The following is a 17,256-nucleotide window of genomic DNA, read 5'->3' on the forward strand; positions in this document are numbered from 1 at the left end:
ATGCCAGCCGCGGTTAAACCTCAACAAAGAAGAAGCTACGTCACATCCTTTTTCACCATGGCGGCTGATTTAACTCCGAGGTTTAGACGATTGAACAGTCAAACACGGAGCCTTCGTGAAAATGTTCAACCAGGTGAGAAATTGACATGAACATCCTTAGGTTATAAACCGTAACATGCTTTCAACTTTTTGTTTTCATATCCAAAAATACAGCCAGCGTACAAAGCTGTGTTAGCTCATCTTGCTAGCCTAGCTAGTTAACGTCGTTAGTTAAACTGCTAACTAGGCCATTATAAACACATTACATTCTAATTTAGCTAGCTACATGTCATGTTTTTATGGCTTATGGCCACAACCCTTATCTTTTACACAACTCTGAGTAAACTTAAGTTAAACGACCATACTAGAGGTGTGTTATTAATATTGAAGTGAAGGGTAGCTAACGTTAACTAACTAGATTCAGCAATGTGACGACATCCCACAAAAATCAACAACCCCCACAAAAAAAATCTGAACTGACATTCTGCTGTCTTGGCAGATTAGAACTCTGTCGTGTTGTTTTTATTTTGCATGCAGCCGCCATACTGTTGATGAAATATGACTGAGTCTACTACCTGAATGTGTCATCACATAGGATTCTCTGGGCCCTTCCACGCTACACAGCTGTGGCACAACATCATCCAGGCGCTGCATACACAGGTGGAGGTGCGAAGACGGCGGCGCCACCTGTGTGTGCACCCTGACTGCTTCACAGGCTCGGATGCAGTAGACGCTGTGCTCAGCTACTTGATGCAGAATGTCTTCTTCTGTGCCAGCGAGGTGTCACGCCTCAAGGCCGCCAGGCTCTGCCAGGCGCTCATGGAGGCCAAGGTGTTTGAGGCGGTGGGGACCAAGCTGTTCCGCCGGGACAAGGACGCCACTTTCGAGGACACGGGCTGCAGCCTCTACCGTTTCCAGGACTGCAGCTCGCTGCCCGGCTCAGCCAGGAAGGCTGGAAAGAATGGGGACACTGAGAACATGGCCCCAGAGGACTTAGTGAGGAAGAGGAAGAAAGGCTCTAGGTTTGTCTGAGTCACAAACATGCACACACATACATTCTTATTCTTTTGGTTTCTCTCTCACACACGGTTTTACTATACCTCACTACATCATCACTGCTCTCTCTCTGCAGACTGATTGAGCTGAGGACCATCTCCAATCCCCTGGTGCTGGGCCCCTCAGACCGGAGGGTAGAGAGGCTGCTGAAGATCATCAACCTGCAGCCCTCCCTCCCTAAAGCCATTACCAAAGCCCCCACCACCATCTTCCTTTCAAAGACAGGTGAGATGACAAAGCCTGGCTGTCTCCACCTGGCCATGTTGGAAATGACTATATTGGAAAAGTTAATGTACTTTTCTTTTTTCCTGTTTCTTTTCCATTCTGTATCCCTCCATTCCTCTTTCCCCCTCCCTTTCTGTCTCATCCTCCCTTTGTCTCACTTATTTTTTTCTTTCCCACTCTTGCTTGTCATTCTACCCCCCTCTCTCCCTTCTCCTCAGTGGTGGAGGAGGTGTGGAAGCAGCAGACGTTGCTTCAGCTGCTGCAGACGGTGGAGCTACCCGTGCTGGACTGTATCCTGGCGACTCCGACCCGGGGGGCCCAGCCCCACCCACAGGCTGCCGCCCTGCAGCTGCTGCAGAGCCACCACCAGGACCTGGTCATCTCCAACACCTGCCTGGACCGTGAGCTGCCCCAGACCCTCAACCTTCCCGAGTTAGTACCTAACCAGCCGCCATATGATTTAATGGAAAAGATACTAGGAATTGTAAGCATTATTTTGTTGGTCAAAACCAGGGATTGGACCCGGGTTTATGGAACAGAACACTGAAAAAGTCATTTGAGGAATGGAAACTGAACTGGGAATGAAAGTGATCTTGTGTTCCGGAACAGAAACATTATTTTCAAATCTTTAGAATGGGTTAATAATGTTATATTTGTTCCAAAAATATTCTTAATATCTAGAATATAATTTGGTATAAAGTTATAATGCTATTAATAGCCTAAACACATTCCAGTTCATGTCATGATGTTCAGCGCTTCAACCCAAGCTTGTCTCTCTTTCTGCCCCCGCCGGTAATAGTGCAGGTGTGAGATGCGACTGAAATATCTGACCAATCAACATGTAAACAACTAGCTTACGCTTCCATAGCAAGCTTCTCTATCAATGTTAATGTGTTGAGTAAATTAATGAGCTATTTTGTAAAAAAAAAACTGTTGATTTCACTGAATGAAAAGGAACAATCTGAACCGGTTCCGTACTTTTTCTGGTCAGAAAACTGGAACGGAATGAAAAAAGATAGGAATATTTATTTTGGTTCCAAATTATATTTAATTAAGCTCTTTTGACATTAAAAGAAGGCCCTGAAGTTGGCTTCCTCTCCCTGTGACACTGTAGGCTGGACGCATGGCTGGTGGCAGCCGCTGACTGCCTGGAGCTCTTCCCTGACCAGCTGATCGTGTTGGCGGGGGAGCACCTCCTCCAGCAGGGCAGTACCACAGAGGGGGCAGAGAGGCTGGCCGGCCAGAAGAAACTGCTGTTTGACACCATGGCCAAGCACTACGGAGGCCAGGAGAGGTCCCCGCTGCTCACCGGACGCTACCTGGATATCCACACGGCCGTACTGGACCTGCTGGGTGAGACTGGCTGGTTGAGGAATTATGGTGGGGTGTTCTGTGGTAGTGTTTTCATCATGTTAGACCCCTGTGTCTGTACATGTCTCTTTGACATACACTCCCACCCACTCTCTCCCTATTATTCCTCTTCCTGTGTGTGTGTGTGTTCTCAGACTGTGGGAAGGTGGATGATGCTGTCAGGGCCTATCAGCTGTGTCTGCATCTGTTGGAGCCTGCTGGGAGAGATGAGCTGAGGAGGCTCCTGGCCTTCATGGCCACAGCAGCCCATCCGGATGCATGCCGTCTGCACAAACAGGTAATCCCACTCCAAAACCATTGTTTCTCAAATAATGGGTCAGGGCCCAATGATAAATACTATATACATCAGTGGTGGGCCAATCATACCCTGCGATGGTGGGTGTAGGTTTTTGCTTCAGCCAAAGTGGTAACACTGGTGGTCCACTGTGTGACGGACCACTCAATATGTCCAGACAGACAACAGGGCCCTGATCAGCAGGACATTTCTGAAGGCCATCGTGCAGAATAAAGAGCTATCTCGTACCCAGAGCGAGAGGCTGCTGCTGTTTCTGATGGACAACCACACTCAGCTCTTTAAGGTAGGCACCTAAAATCCCTGATCCTCTTCCCTGGCCCTCTTCTGACAGACCCTCGTCCGCAGTCCTCCATTCCAAAAACTGAAATAGTAGCTACAGAGGGAGGCTTTTAAAATCAGGATTTGGACACCTTGCCCTTTTAAAGTCAGGCATCTGAAGACTTAATTCTGTACCCTATTCTTAAGAGTGTGATCTGTACTACAACGGTAGGGAGGAGGTACTGAAACGTTAGGGAGGAGGTACTGAAACGTTAGGGAGGAGGTACTACAACGGTAGTTTCAATTTGTTTGCCGAATTTCTGACATTGCCTGATACATTAAGTGCAGCATGTATATGATTTGTTTGTGAATAAAGTAACCTTTTATCAACCCTTCTCTATCCATAATGGAAATAGACCCCCACATCGCTGATTGATGCTGTGAGGAGAACACTGCAAATCCTGCAGCAAGGAAGAGATCCGAACAACATTGCGAGTGAGTTCAATCCAACTTGAGTACATTCAGCCCCACTTGATACATCATTTTAGGACTTGGTGATCTACAGTATATGCCCTTTTGTGGTTATGCTATTATCATAACAGTACTACATAAAATAGTGAGTCGTCCCTACTCTTCAGTAATGAAATAAACCACCATCAGTGTGGTGTTCACTAGGCACGAAATGAAAGAACTGACAAACTACCAATGAAAAGCTCATTTCTGTTTTCTGTGATGTGTTCCCTAATAAACACACCCCTGTATTGACTCCCTTCTCTTCATCCTGTGTTGCAGTGTTTACGTTCTGCCAGCAGGTGTCACTGCAGCAGTATGAGGATCAGTGCGAGGTGGCCACCCTGGAGAGCCTGAAGCAGCTGATCAGGGACATCAGCCTGAGCAAGGCCCTGTCTGTCAAGGAGAGGAGGAGGCTGGTCAAGGAGTTCCAGAAGCACCATCCCATAGTCTTCCTCCAGCACTTCTCCTCCACTTTCTAGGGGGGGGAAGATTGGATTAGTTATAAGAAATTCCGGGTATAAGAGAGGGTAAGGTCATTCCAGGGTTATGTTCAGTTGCTAAATGTTCTTGAACATTACAGATTGAAGTGAGCCCATGTGATTCCTTATTCTACATGTCAGAGGCATGTTTGATCTACATAGCGTATTTATATCTGAACGTTCAATCCTGCTGAACGTGCCCCTGGTCTACACAAGGGCATACTACATAGGGGGTGGGCCTAGGGGTTGATTTTGGAATTGGGCAGTAGGGATCCTTGTCGCCTTAACAAGCGCGTTTGTTCTTTGTTATGCCAACATTTTCCACAGTGCTGGCAATAGTTTTCAGGAATGCATTTGCACTAGTTTGTTGGCCATAGTATGTTCTCATCAACACTAGATGCTAGTGGTATATTAGTAGCAATTGTTTTGTTCTAACAAGGAGAGATGCACTTACCCAGGTGCCTCAAGGGTTTGTTTCTGGTGAATGAGAGCATTCTCTGCTTTCCTTAGCTGATGCCTGTCAGGAAAACCTTTGATTTTGTTGAAACCTACACAGTGGGAAATGTGTGTAATGTTGGTGAAACATTTATCTAAAACTAAAAGGCATAGGATCTAACTGAATTTATTCAGGGCTGGTTTTGGTATCAAGTGTCTAGTTTTCTCAGGTAGATTTTAATTTAGGTACTGTAAATAGAAGTTTAGGCTGGATATTAAGCTTGAACAGGAATCTCTTTTGACGATTAAGCATTACACTTTATTTCTATACCTTAAATGAAATTGAACACACTTATTGTGTTGACAGTCTTAACAAATGACGTATTATTTTGGATTTCGTTGACTATCTTATAACTGGTAAGGGAATAATTCTGGTAAATGTAGCACTTTTATATCTGTACATTTTTGTTGGGGACAAACTTAATTATTTAAAATGGTATTCATTTAGTTGTGGAACTGTTTCCCACTGCTGTCAAGAACATGTTTCATATCTGTTAATCACAGAGTTGACACTAACTATTCTATTGGATTGTAATAGGCTTTGATTGCATGGGTTTGCAAGTTTAATCATAAGGTGGAATGTTTAAAATGCAGCCAAAAGTTTTTACTTTTGTAGTTTGTTGGCGTCTTACAAATGAATGCTTCGTCTCAAATAAGTGCCATGTTTTTAGCATAACTTGAAGGAGTGCATTAACTTATTGGAATGAGTGTAAATCATACAATCCAGGGGTGTATTCATTAGTTGCACACCCTAGCAAAAAAGTTGTGCAACGAAAACAAGTTTCTGTTGGATAAATTCAAATGGGTCCCTGTTTGTTTCCATTTTCCTCTGTGTGGTTCCTAGTGTATACACCCCGGGTTAAGTTGTTGCATCATTGGTACAAAGTTAAATTCTAGAGCATTTTCTGTACTGCTGCTGTATGTTTCTGCCTAGCTTTGAGCTTTACATATCTTAGTCAACAGAATAGTACACCTGATCTGTAATGTTGCCGATTCAGGTTTTGTAGTTAATGCGTTGAATTGTTTTGAAATGCACTTTGTTGAAAAACTATTAAATACAGTACAATAAGACTTTCATTAAAAATCATTGGAAGTTCCAGTTCTCATTTGAGCAACCATTGGACATATAGATATGCATGAAATATACAATATTCAAACACTATACAGAAGGGTGTAATCACTTGTCTGGTATAATCATGAGAAAAGTGCTCCCAAATGAACAGAAAGGGCACCTATCGGATAGAGTAGCCGGAAGTGACGTTAGCAGTAAGTGGCAAGCTAGCTTAGCAAAGAAGTCAACCAGAAATTTGGACTGGAAGGGATGGAGGCTGTGTATCACAGCCATCACTGACAACTGTTTTCCAATTTAAACTACTTGGAATCATAAAACCACTGACATCCCCTTCGTGACACAGGTAAGCATGATATAGTTTGATTCAGTCCCAGAAACGCAACACGGCATTTCAACAAACGTCAAAAGTGACGTCTCTCTTTAACTAGCTTCCTACCTATCCTACTGCTATGCAATAGCTAACTAGCTATCTATCCATGCCAGGTTATGCGGCTAGCTAACTGGGTAGCCACATTAACAAAAACCGGTTAAACAGGACAGGTATTGGTTTCGCCAATACGTTAGCTAGAAGGAAGCTAATCGTAACTAGCTACATGGTGTAGCAAGCTCTAACCCTGTCACACAACTGCGTTCCTTCCGCAATTGCTGAACTGGCCGTCGGCAGACACACTGGTATGGTTAGCCTATCATAGAAGCCAGCTAACGTTAACTAGCTGCTTGTGTTTGTTCAGCTTTCCTACCTGAGTCATGTGATCTGGCTACTTAGTCAGCTACACAGACGGTGAGGTGACGAGGGGAAAGTCTCTGTGATTGGCACATTAACATTTCCAGTGGGAAATAAATCCAACCAATTGTAACAAGTAGCTAAATTGATTCCACTTTTATGATCATAAGGTCCATATTGAAGTGGAGTGTAGCCTAACTTATACAATAACTTATAAAATATCCAGAGAGAGAGATACTTTGGATATCATATTCCCACATTGCATTGCATTTTGCTTAGGATATACAGTAGCTAGGTCTCCAAGCTTGCATACATATTTTGGTCTAATTCATACATTCATTTAGCTCTATTTCAATATCTGTCAACACTATTGAGATCCTCACATTAAGGCGAGATTCTGGAACATGAAATACTCTTTATTGAAATGACACGACTGCATTCAGGAATAATATAGTGTAAATATTTTCACAGCAGACACACTTCGAAACCTTTTTGGCAAGCTCACTGTTGATTCAGGATGTCTCTGCTGTAACCAAGCAGCTTGATCTTGACATCTAGCCACTTAAATAGCAAGTTAGAAAACAAAATGCATTTGCTGGAGCCCTGAGCTGGATATAATTTATTTGATACGTCTTACATTTCTTGTAGTTATATTTAACTTCTAGTTAGTTATAAGCAGTGGCGCAGCCCTAGTCCACACATTTAGTTTGGGACAGAATTTTCTGTTCATTGTTATGGCAACCGCTGTGTGAATCATTGCTTTTTTTCTAGTGTGTGTTCCACAGTTTTTTGGCCATGATGTATTAGGCAGTAATGAGAGACAGAAAGTTAGTCACACACACAGTGGGGAAGAAGCTGATTAATTAATGGGTTTTATGGACCGGTTGGTTCCCTCCCTGCTCAAGATTAAAGCCCTTGGCTCAGTCCACGTCCAGCAGTGTCCACTGACTCAATTATGGCTGTTGGCAACAACATCAGCACCAAACCCAGGTGTTGAGGAGAGCAATGATGTTATACCCTGCCTGCAGGAGACCGACAGGACAGATAGAGGCTTCAGACAGTGACTCAAAAAGGTTTATAATTAAACATGGGGTCAATGGCTTCCTCACTAGTCTGTTTGGCGTGCAAACCCACATCTCCATTATGTGTCCCAAATGGCACCCAGTGCCCTATATAGTGCACTGCTTTTGTCCAGGTTCTAGTGCACTAAATGGGGAATAGAGTGCCATTTGAAACATAGGGCCCACTGCTTGATATGCTAATAGGATATTATGTCTGAATGTGTTCATTCACTCTGATCCTATTGTTGTCGTGCCGGGGTTTGGACAGCACTTGTCGGGATTTGTCAGACGCGAGTGCAGACAATGCATACTAATAATACAGAGATATTGACTCCTGTTCGGATCTGTCTCTCTCACTTCTAAGTCACTGATTTAGGTTTGTGTAATCACACTTGCCCACTGTGTGTACTCTGGGGTACTGTGTGTGGTACACATCAGAGACATGGATAGCTCTGTCTACAGCCATCACAGGACACTTTAATGTGCAACATTTTGTGATTTTGCTCTCGGTGGCAAGCTGTCAGTGTGTGTTGCTAATAGACTAGGTTTTTTCTCCATACGAAAGGTGTGTGTGTGTGTTCAGCCTTTTTTTCAGAATACCATATAGTTGTACCCTCTGACCTCTTTGTCTCTCTTCCCCCCCAGGGGTCAAAGGTCAGGCTGAGTCACCATGGAGTCCATGCTGAACAAGCTCAAGAGCACTGTCACCAAGGTGACGGCCGACATGACCAGCGCCGTCATGGGCAACCCGGTGACGCGTGAATTTGAAGTGGGCCGTCACATCGCCAGTGGCGGGCCCGGCATGTGCTGGAGGATCTACAACGGAACCAAGAAGTCAACCAAACAGGTGAGACTGGCTGGGGGCTTCATGGACTGTTCTATACTTAACTAGAACAATGTCTCCCAACCCAGTCCTTGGGCAGCCTGACAACTTACACATTTGTTTTCCACAATTTGTTCAAAGGATAGATGGGACTCATTTTACCATCTCCAACTGACAAACTGTCAGTGGTTGTCCTGATGCAGATGGTAATTCCTGTCTTATTGTTTGTTCTTCCAGGAGGTGGCTGTGTTTGTGTTTGATAAAAAGATGGTGGAGAAGTATCAGAAGTTTGACAAGGACCAGATCATTGAGTCTCTAAAGAGAGGTGTGCAGCAGCTCACCAGACTGCGTCATCCTCGTCTGCTCACTGTCCAGCACCCACTGGAGGAGTCGAGGTGGGTTAAACTTAATTCAGACTATTTTAAGGATGTGTACTAGCTGCGGCAGGGTAGCCTAGTGGTTAGAGCGTTGGACTGGTAACCGGAAGGTTGCAAGTTCAAATTCCCGAGCTGACAAGGTACAAATCTGTCGTTCTGCCCCTGAACAGGCAGTTAACCCACTGTTCCTAGGCCGTCATTGAAAATATGAATTTGTTCTTAACTGACTTGCCTAGTTAAATAAAGGTAAAATAAAAGCTGCTACGGTGTCTCAAAAAGGACAAATAGTAATATTGCCACTTTTTTTCTAGTTTTTCAAATGAGGGTATTTTAAGGGAGCATATGTGAGCACAGATGTTCACTTCGCCTAGGTGAGTTCTGCTAGGAGCCTTTACACACAAGTCATGCATACACACCCATGCAAAAAATGGATACATACACACAACAGATGACGCATACACACATGCAGCAAGATGTGATGAAATGTTTTGGGCCTTTCTTCCCCCTCAGGGGTCAAAGGTCAGGCTGAGTCACCATGGTCCATGCTGAACAAGCTCAAGAGCACTGTCACCAAGGTGACGGCCACTGTTACTCTCTGTTTAGGGACAAATAGCATTCTAGTTTGCTCTGTTCTTTTGTTAATTCTTTCCAATGTGTCAAGTAATTATCTTTTTGTTTTCTCATGATTTGGTTGGGTCTAATTGTGTTGCTGTCCTGGGGCTCTGTTTGTGTTTGAACAGAGCCCCAGGACCAGCTTGCTTAGGGGACTATTCTCCATGTTCACCCCTCTGTAGATTATGACTTTGTTATGGATGGTTTGGTAATCTCTTCCTTTTAGGTGGTTGTAGAATTGAATGGCTTTTTTCTGGATTTTGATAAGTAGCGGGTATTGGACTAATTCTGCTCTGCATGCATTATTTGGTGTTTTATGTTGTACACAGAGGATATTTTTGCAGAATTCTGCATGCAGAGTCTACATTTGGTGTTTGTCCCATTTTGTAAATTCTTGGTTTGTGAGCGGTCCCCAGACCTCACAACCATAAAGGGTTCTATAACTGATTCATGTATTTTTAGCCAGATCCTAATTGGTATCTCTCTCACTCGCTCGCTCTCTCTCTCTCTCTCTCTCTCTCACACTACCTCTCTCTCTCTCTCTCTCTCTCTCTCTCTCTCACACTATCTCTCTCTCTCTCTCTCTCTCTCTCACTCGCTCGCTCTCTCTCTCTCTCTCTCTCTCTCACACTACCTCTCTCTCTCTCACACTCGCTCTCTCTCTCTCTCTCTCTCTCTCACACTACCTCTCTCTCTCTCTCTCTCTCTCTCTCACACTACCTCTCTCTCTCTCTCTCTCTCTCTCTCTCTCTCTCACACTACCTCTCTCTCTCTCTCTCTCTCTCTCTCTCTCTCTCTCTCTCACACTACCTCTCTCTCTCTCTCTCTCTCTCTCTCACACTACCTCTCTCTCTCTCTCTCTCTCTCTCTCTCTCACACTACCTCTCTCTCTCTCTCTCTCTCTCTCTCTCTCTCACACTACCTCTCTCTCTCTCTCTCTCTCTCTCTCTCTCTCTCTCTCTCTCTCTCACACTCGCTCTCTCTCTCTCTCTCTCTCTCTCTCTCTCTCTCACACTACCTCTCTCACTTGCCCTCTCTCTCTCACACTACCTCTCTACCTCTCTCTCTCACACTACCTCTCTCTCTCTCTCACACTACCTCTCTCTCTCTCACACTACCTCTCTCTCTCACACTACCTCTCTCTCACACTACCTCTCTCTCTCACACTACCTCTCTCTCTCACACTACCTCTCTCTCTCACACTACCTCTCTCTCTCACACTACCTCTCTCTCTCACACTACCTCTCTCTCTCACACTACCTCTCTCTCTCACACTACCTCTCTCTCTCACACTACCTCTCTCTCGCACACTACCTCTCTCTCGCACACTACCTCTCTCTCTCTCTCACACTACCTCTCTCTCTCTCTCACACTACCTCTCTCTCTCTCTCACACTACCTCTCTCTCTCTCTCTCTCTCTCGCACACTACCTCTCTCTCGCACACTACCTCTCTCTCTCACTCTACCTCTCTCTCACACTACCTCTCTCTCTCACACTACCTCTCTCTCGCACACTACCTCTCTCTCTCACACTACCTCTCTCTCGCACACTACCTCTCTCTCTCACACTACCTCTCTCTCTCACACTACCTCTCTCTCTCACACTACCTCTCTCTCGCACACTACCTCTCTCTCTCTCTCACACTACCTCTCTCTCTCTCGCACACTACCTCTCTCTCGCACACTACCTCTCTCTCTCACACTACCTCTCTCTCTCACACTACCTCTCTCTCTCACACTACCTCTCTCTCTCACACTACCTCTCTCTCGCACACTACCTCTCTCTCTCTCGCACACTACCTCTCTCTCTCTCACACACTACCTCTCTCTCTCTCACACTACCTCTCTCTCTTTCTCTCACACTACCTCTCTCTCTCTCTCGCACACTACCTATCTCTCTCTCTTGCACACTACCTCTCTCTCTCTCTCTCACACACTACCTCTCTCTCTCTCTCTCTCTCACACACTACCTCTCTCTCTCTCACACACTACCTCTCTCTCTCACACACACTACCTCTCTCTCTTTCTCTCTTTCTCTCTCTCTCTCTCACACTACCTCTCTCTCTCTCTCACACTACCTCTCTCTCAATTCAATTCAATTCAAGGGCTTTATTGGCATGGGAAACATGTGTTAACATTGCCAAAGCAAGTGAGGTAGACAACATACAAAGTGAAAATATAAAGTGAAAAACAACAAAAATTAACAGTAAACATTACACATACAGAGGTTTCAAAACAGTAAAGACATTACAAATGTCATATTATATATATATATATACAGTGTTTTAACAATGTACAAATGGTTAAAGGACACAAGATAAAATAAATAAGCATAAATATGGGTTGTATTTACAATGGTGTGTGTTCTTCACTGGTTGCCCTTTTCTCGTGGCAACAGGTCACAAATCTTGCTGCTGTGATGGCACACTGTGGAATTTCACCCAGTAGATATGGGAGTTTTTCAAATTTGGATTTGTTTTCGAATTCTTTGTGGATCTGTGTAATCTGAGGGAAATATGTCTCTCTAATATGGTCATACATTGGGCAGGAGGTTATGAAGTGCAGCTCAGTTTCCACCTCATTTTGTGGGCAGTGAGCACATAGCCTGTCTTCTCTTGAGAGCCATGTCTGCCTACGGCGGCCTTTCTCAATAGCAAGGCTATGCTCACTGAGTCTGTACATAGTCAAAGCTTTCCTTAATTTTGGGTCAGTCACAGTGGTCAGGTATTCTGCCGCTGTGTACTCTCTGTTTAGGGCCAAATAGCATTCTAGTTTGCTCTGTTTTTTTGTTAATTCTTTCCAATGTGTCAAGTAATTATCTTTTTGTTTTCTCATGATTTGGTTGGGTCTAATTGTGCTGTTGTCCTGGGGCTCTGTAGGGTGTGTTTGTGTTTGTGAACAGAGCCCCAGGACCAGCTTGCTTAGGGGACTCTTCTCCAGGTTCATCTCTCTGTAGGTGATGGCTTTGTTATGGAAGGTTTGTGAATCACTTCCTTTTAGGTGGTTGTAGAATTTAACGGCTCTTTTCTGGATTTTGATAATTAGTGGGTATCGGCCTAATTCTGCTCTGCATGCATTATTTGGTGTTCTACGTTGTACACGGAGGATATTTTTGCAGAATTCTGCGTGCAGAGTCTCAATTTGGTGTTTGTCCCATTTTGTGAAGTCTTGGTTGGTGAGCGGACCCCAGACCTCACAACCATAAAGGGCAATGGGCTCTATGACTGATTCAAGTATTTTTAGCCAAATCCTAATTGGTATGTTGAAATTTATGTTTCTTTTGATGGCATAGAATGCCCTTCTTGCCTTGTCTCTCAGATCGTTCACAGCTTTGTGGAAGTTACCTGTGGCGCTGATGTTTAGGCCAAGGTATGTATAGTTTTTTGTGTGCTCTAGGGCAACAGTGTCTAGATTGAATTTGTATTTGTGGTCCTGGTGACTGGACCTTTTTTGGAACACCATTATTTTGGTCTTACTGAGATTTACTGTCAGGGCCCAGGTCTGACAGAATCTGTGCATAAGATCTAGGTGCTGCTGTAGGCCCTCCTTGGTTGGTGACAGAAGCACCAGATCATCGGCAAACAGCAGACATTTGACTTCGGATTCTAGCAGGGGGAGGCCGGGTGCTGCAGACTTTTCTAGTGCCCGCGCCAATTCGTTGATATATATGTTGAAGAGGGTGGGGCTTAAGCTGCATCCCTGTCTAACCCCACGACCCTGTGTGAAGAAATGTGTGTGTTTTTTGCCAATTTTAACCGCACACTTGTTGTTTGTGTACATGGATTTTATAATGTCGTATGTTTTACCCCCAACACCACTTTCCATCAGTTTGTATAGCAGACCCTCATGCCAGATTGAGTCGAAGGCTTTTTTGAAATCAACAAAGCATGAGAAGACTTTTCCTTTGTTTTGGTTTGTTTGGTTGTCAATTAGGGTGTGCAGGGTGAATACATGGTCTGTTGTACGGTAATTTGGTAAAAAGCCAATTTGACATTTGCTCAGTACATTGTTTTCATTGAGGAAATGTACGAGTCTGCTGTTAATAATAATGCAGAGGATTTTCCCAAGGTTACTGTTGACACATATTCCACGGTAGTTATTGGGGTCAAATTTGTCTCCACTTTTGTGGATTGGGGTGATCAGTCCTTGGTTCCAAATATTGGGGAAGATGCCAGAGCTAAGTATGATGTTAAAGAGTTTTAGTATAGCCAATTGGAATTTGTTGTCTGTATATTTGATCATTTCATTGAGGATACCATCAACACCACAGGCCTTTTTGGGTTGGAGGGTTTTTATTTTGTCCTGTAACTCATTCAATGTAATTGGATAATCCAGTGGGTTCTGGTAGTCTTTAATAGATGATTCTAAGATCTGTATTTGATCATGTATATGTTTTTGCTCTTTATTCTTTGTTATAGAGCCAAAAAGATTGGAGAAGTGGTTTACCCATACATCTCCATTTTGGATAGATAATTCTTCTTGTTGTTGTTTGTTTAGTGTTTTCCAATTTTCCCAGAAGTGGTTAGAGTCTATGGATTCTTCAATTGCATTGAGCTGATTTCTGACATGCTGTTCCTTCTTTTTCCGTAGTGTATTTCTGTATTGTTTTAGTGATTCACCATAGTGAAGGCGTAGACTCAGGTTTTCCGGGTCTCTATGTTTTTGGTTGGACAGGTTTCTCAATTTCTTTCTTAGATTTTTGCATTCTTCATCAAACCATTTGTCATTATTGTTAATTTTCTTCGGTTTTCTATTTGAGATTTTTAGATTTGATAGGGAAGCTGAGAGGTCAAATATACTGTTAAGATTTTCTACTGCCAAGTTTACACCTTCACTATTACAGCGGAACGTTTTACCCAGGAAATTGTCTAAAAGGGATTGAATTTGTTGTTGCCTAATTGTTTTTTGGTAGGTTTCCAAACTGCATTCCTTCCATCTATAGCATTTCTTAATGTTACTCAGTTCCTTTGGCTTTGATGCCTCATGATTGATTATTGCTCTGTTTAAGTAGACTGTGATTTTGCTGTGGTCTGATAGGGGTGTCAGTGGGCTGACTGTGAACGCTCTGAGAGACTCTGGGTTGAGGTCGGTGATAAAGTAGTCTACAGTACTACTGCCAAGAGATGAGCTATAGGTGTACCTACCATAGGAGTCCCCTCGAAGCCTACCGTTGACTATGTACATACCCAGCGTGCGACAGAGCTGCAGGAGTTGTGACCCATTTTTGTTGGTTATGTTGTCATAGTTGTGCCTAGGGGGGCATATGTGGGAGGGAATGCTGTCACCTCCAGGCAGGTGTTTGTCCCCCTGTGTGCTTAGGGTGTCAGGTTCTTGTCCGGTTCTGGCATTTAGGTCGCCACAGACTAGTACATGTCCCTGGGCCTGGAAATGATTGATTTCCCCCTCCAGGATGGAGAAGCTGTCTTCATTAAAATATGGGGATTCTAGTGGGGGGATATAGGTAGCACACAGGAGGACATTTTTCTCTGTTAGGATAATTTCCTTTTGAATTTCTAGCCAAATGTAAAATGTTCCTGTTTTGATTAATTTAATGGAGTGAGTTAGGTCTGCTCTATACCAAATTAGCATACCCCCTGAGTCCCTTCCCTGTTTCACACCTGGTAGTTTGGTGGATGGGACTACCAGCTCTCTGTAACCTAGAGGGCAACCAGTGGGTCCGTCTCCTCTATACCAGGTTTCTTGCAGGATGACAATGTCTGTATTACCGATTTCTTTGGTGAAGTTTCTGCTCTTTAGGCCAAAGGCAGATGACCTCAGGCCTTGGATATTCCAGGATAATATAGTGAAGGCTTTTTGTTCCATAGAGTGTCCAATGTTGTTGGTCGTGGTTTGGCCTCAGGCCAGTAAGTGTGAGCAGAGCCTGCTGAGCATCTGGTACATGCCATTGGCTTCGGCGAGTGTGAGAGTGGGGGTTGGGACTGTTTGCCCGCTCACTACCTGGGCGTATGTGTGGCTTCCATGTTGAGGCCCTCTTTGCGGGGGTGGGGTGCATGGGGTGGGCAGGAGTGACATAGGTCTGATCTGAGGGGGCCTAAATGGGGTGTGGGCATGGTTGACGTGGGGGGGTGTTCATTGGTTGGGGTGGGGGTGTGGATGTGTCTGGGTGTACTGTGGTCTGGATGTAATTCCTCTTGGCGTGGGTCCTCTATGTGTAGGTCCAGGGGGGGGGTCCTGCAGATCTGGGAGGGTGTCTCGCTGGTCTGGATGGGGTGTCTATTGATCTGTTGCTCCTGTGTGAAGTGTTGGGGATACGTTTGAGAGCGATGTCCTTTAGAGTTCGGGCAAAGGTGGGCACTGCTGCCTTGTAGAGGTGGACCTGGTCATAGAGGCTGTTCAAGTCCAGGGTGGAGTGGTGGGCCAGGAAAACGTTTGGTTTTGAGGCACAGTCACGGGAAATACTTGCATTTACCCGCTGTATTGTGGCAGGGTGGAAGTCTTTTCGTGGTAGCAGGGTGGAGATAACCACTTGTGCGTTGGGGAAAGTAGAAGAAGCCTTTTCAATCACTCCCTTCAGTGCTGTGGCCACTCTTTCCTGCTGTGCTCTCAGGTCGTTTGTGCCTGTGTGTATTATTATGTGGCTGGGTGAGCCTAGTTTGGCCTCAGACAGAAGGTCTAGGGCGCGCTGGGTGTTTGGACACCAGAGTTTAGACACACTGTGTTTGGGAAAAAGTTTTTTTTCTTCTATATATTTCCCATTTGAGTCCATAAGTAGTACAATCTGTGTCTTGTGTTTGTCCTCAGTGGGTGTGGGGGGGTTGTCAAAAGGGCTATCAGGGTGGCTGACAGGGGGGGTGCTCAGAGGGGGTGAGAGCCTCTGGGCTTGGGGTTCTTCATTTGTCTGTTCTGCTGTGATGTCGACTCTATGGTCAGGGTCTGGTGTGGACTGTTCTGCTGTGGTGTCGAGACTTTTGTTGGGTGCTGAGGTGGGCTGTTCTGCTGGCTTCTCTGTGGGGGTGGCCACCTCTCTAGTGGGTTGTTCTCTGTCACACGCCGTCCCCCTCAACTTCTCCTCCATCCCCCTCAACCTCTCCTCCACCAGCAGTCTGATACTCTCCTCTAGTGCTGTGTTCTGCTCCTCTTTCTCCTGTTGTATTTGTCTCACCATTGTCCAAAGTGCAGATATGTCTCTGTCCACCTCCAGCTCTCCGGGTCTGGTTAAGGGGCTGTTGTTGTGCTGGACTGTTGTCTGGGTCTGTGCTGACTGAAGTGTAATCACCTGCTGTTCCAGCTCCACCTGCCTTACCTCCAGCTGGGTGAATTTGTCCTTCATTTCAATGAGGGAGTGGTAATCTGTGCTGGGAGGTTGACTCTCCACTGGGGATTGCTCATCTGTGGGGTTACATAATGAAGAGGTCTGGTCTGACCCGCTCGGTGTGGGGGTATCATTATCAAGGCAGAGCTTCTCCTGCTGGGCTAATTCTTTGATTAGGTGAAAGTCCAGCTGAAACTGTTTGTGGTTATTCTGTACCATTACTGTTCCGGATTTATAGATATTTATATTACTTAACTCAGAGTCCTCGTTATCAAGTATTCTGAGTTTCCACCCCTCGTTAACCCCCCCTCTCTTAACAAAGGGGTAGTGTGCTAATATAGCACTGTGCCATGCCAGGGGATGGTTTGTGTGGAAGATAAGGTTGCTGATGTTCCCATTTTTGTAATAGTCAGCAAAAAGTGTTTCTTGATTTTCCATAAGGAGCTTCTTCTTGTGGTCTTTTCTTGCCTTATCATTCTTTACATGCAAAGGGTACTGTATTTTAATTACCTCTGAACAGCGGGAGGGAGCTTCTAAGGCCTCTCCATTTGGTTGGGGTAGACTGTGTGACTCTCCTGCCATT

At 44.8% G+C, this 17,256-nt stretch overlaps 2 protein-coding genes across 2 annotated transcripts in view; both read left to right on the forward strand.

Annotated features, from left to right (window-relative positions):
* Window positions 1-5,815, forward strand: LOC139392909 (DEP domain containing 4). Its single transcript, XM_071141233.1, has 9 exons — window positions 1-133; window positions 635-1,061; window positions 1,172-1,320; window positions 1,539-1,752; window positions 2,435-2,673; window positions 2,826-2,968; window positions 3,144-3,269; window positions 3,661-3,739; window positions 4,037-5,815. The coding sequence occupies exons 1-9, from the start codon at window positions 1-3 to the stop codon at window positions 4,234-4,236; spliced, it is 1,710 nt and encodes a 569-aa protein (XP_070997334.1). The 3' UTR covers window positions 4,237-5,815.
* A 194-nt stretch (window positions 5,816-6,009) lies between these two features.
* The window catches only part of LOC139392809 (SCY1-like protein 2), a 37,858-nt gene continuing 26,611 nt past the window's right edge, over window positions 6,010-17,256 (forward strand). Inside the window, exons 1-3 of the mRNA XM_071141075.1 lie at window positions 6,010-6,146; window positions 8,234-8,435; window positions 8,649-8,806. Coding sequence (XP_070997176.1) covers window positions 8,259-8,435; window positions 8,649-8,806 — 335 coding nt within the window. The 5' untranslated portion in view covers window positions 6,010-6,146; window positions 8,234-8,258. The remainder of the gene's footprint in view (window positions 6,147-8,233; window positions 8,436-8,648; window positions 8,807-17,256) is intronic.

The sequence above is a fragment of the Oncorhynchus clarkii genome, chromosome 33 (assembly GCF_045791955.1).
Source record: "Oncorhynchus clarkii lewisi isolate Uvic-CL-2024 chromosome 33, UVic_Ocla_1.0, whole genome shotgun sequence".
NCBI lineage: Eukaryota > Metazoa > Chordata > Actinopteri > Salmoniformes > Salmonidae > Oncorhynchus > Oncorhynchus clarkii.

Excerpts from the sequence above, each read along its gene's own strand:
- LOC139392909 (XM_071141233.1), top strand. The coding sequence starts at position 1 with ATGCCAGCCGCGGTTAAACCTCAACAAAGAAGAAGCTACGTCACATCC. Across the intron at positions 1,321-1,538 it reads CATCTTCCTTTCAAAGACAG|TGGTGGAGGAGGTGTGGAAG; the intron begins GTGAGATGACAA and ends CCTTCTCCTCAG. Across the intron at positions 2,969-3,143 it reads CATGCCGTCTGCACAAACAG|ACAGACAACAGGGCCCTGAT; the intron begins GTAATCCCACTC and ends CAATATGTCCAG.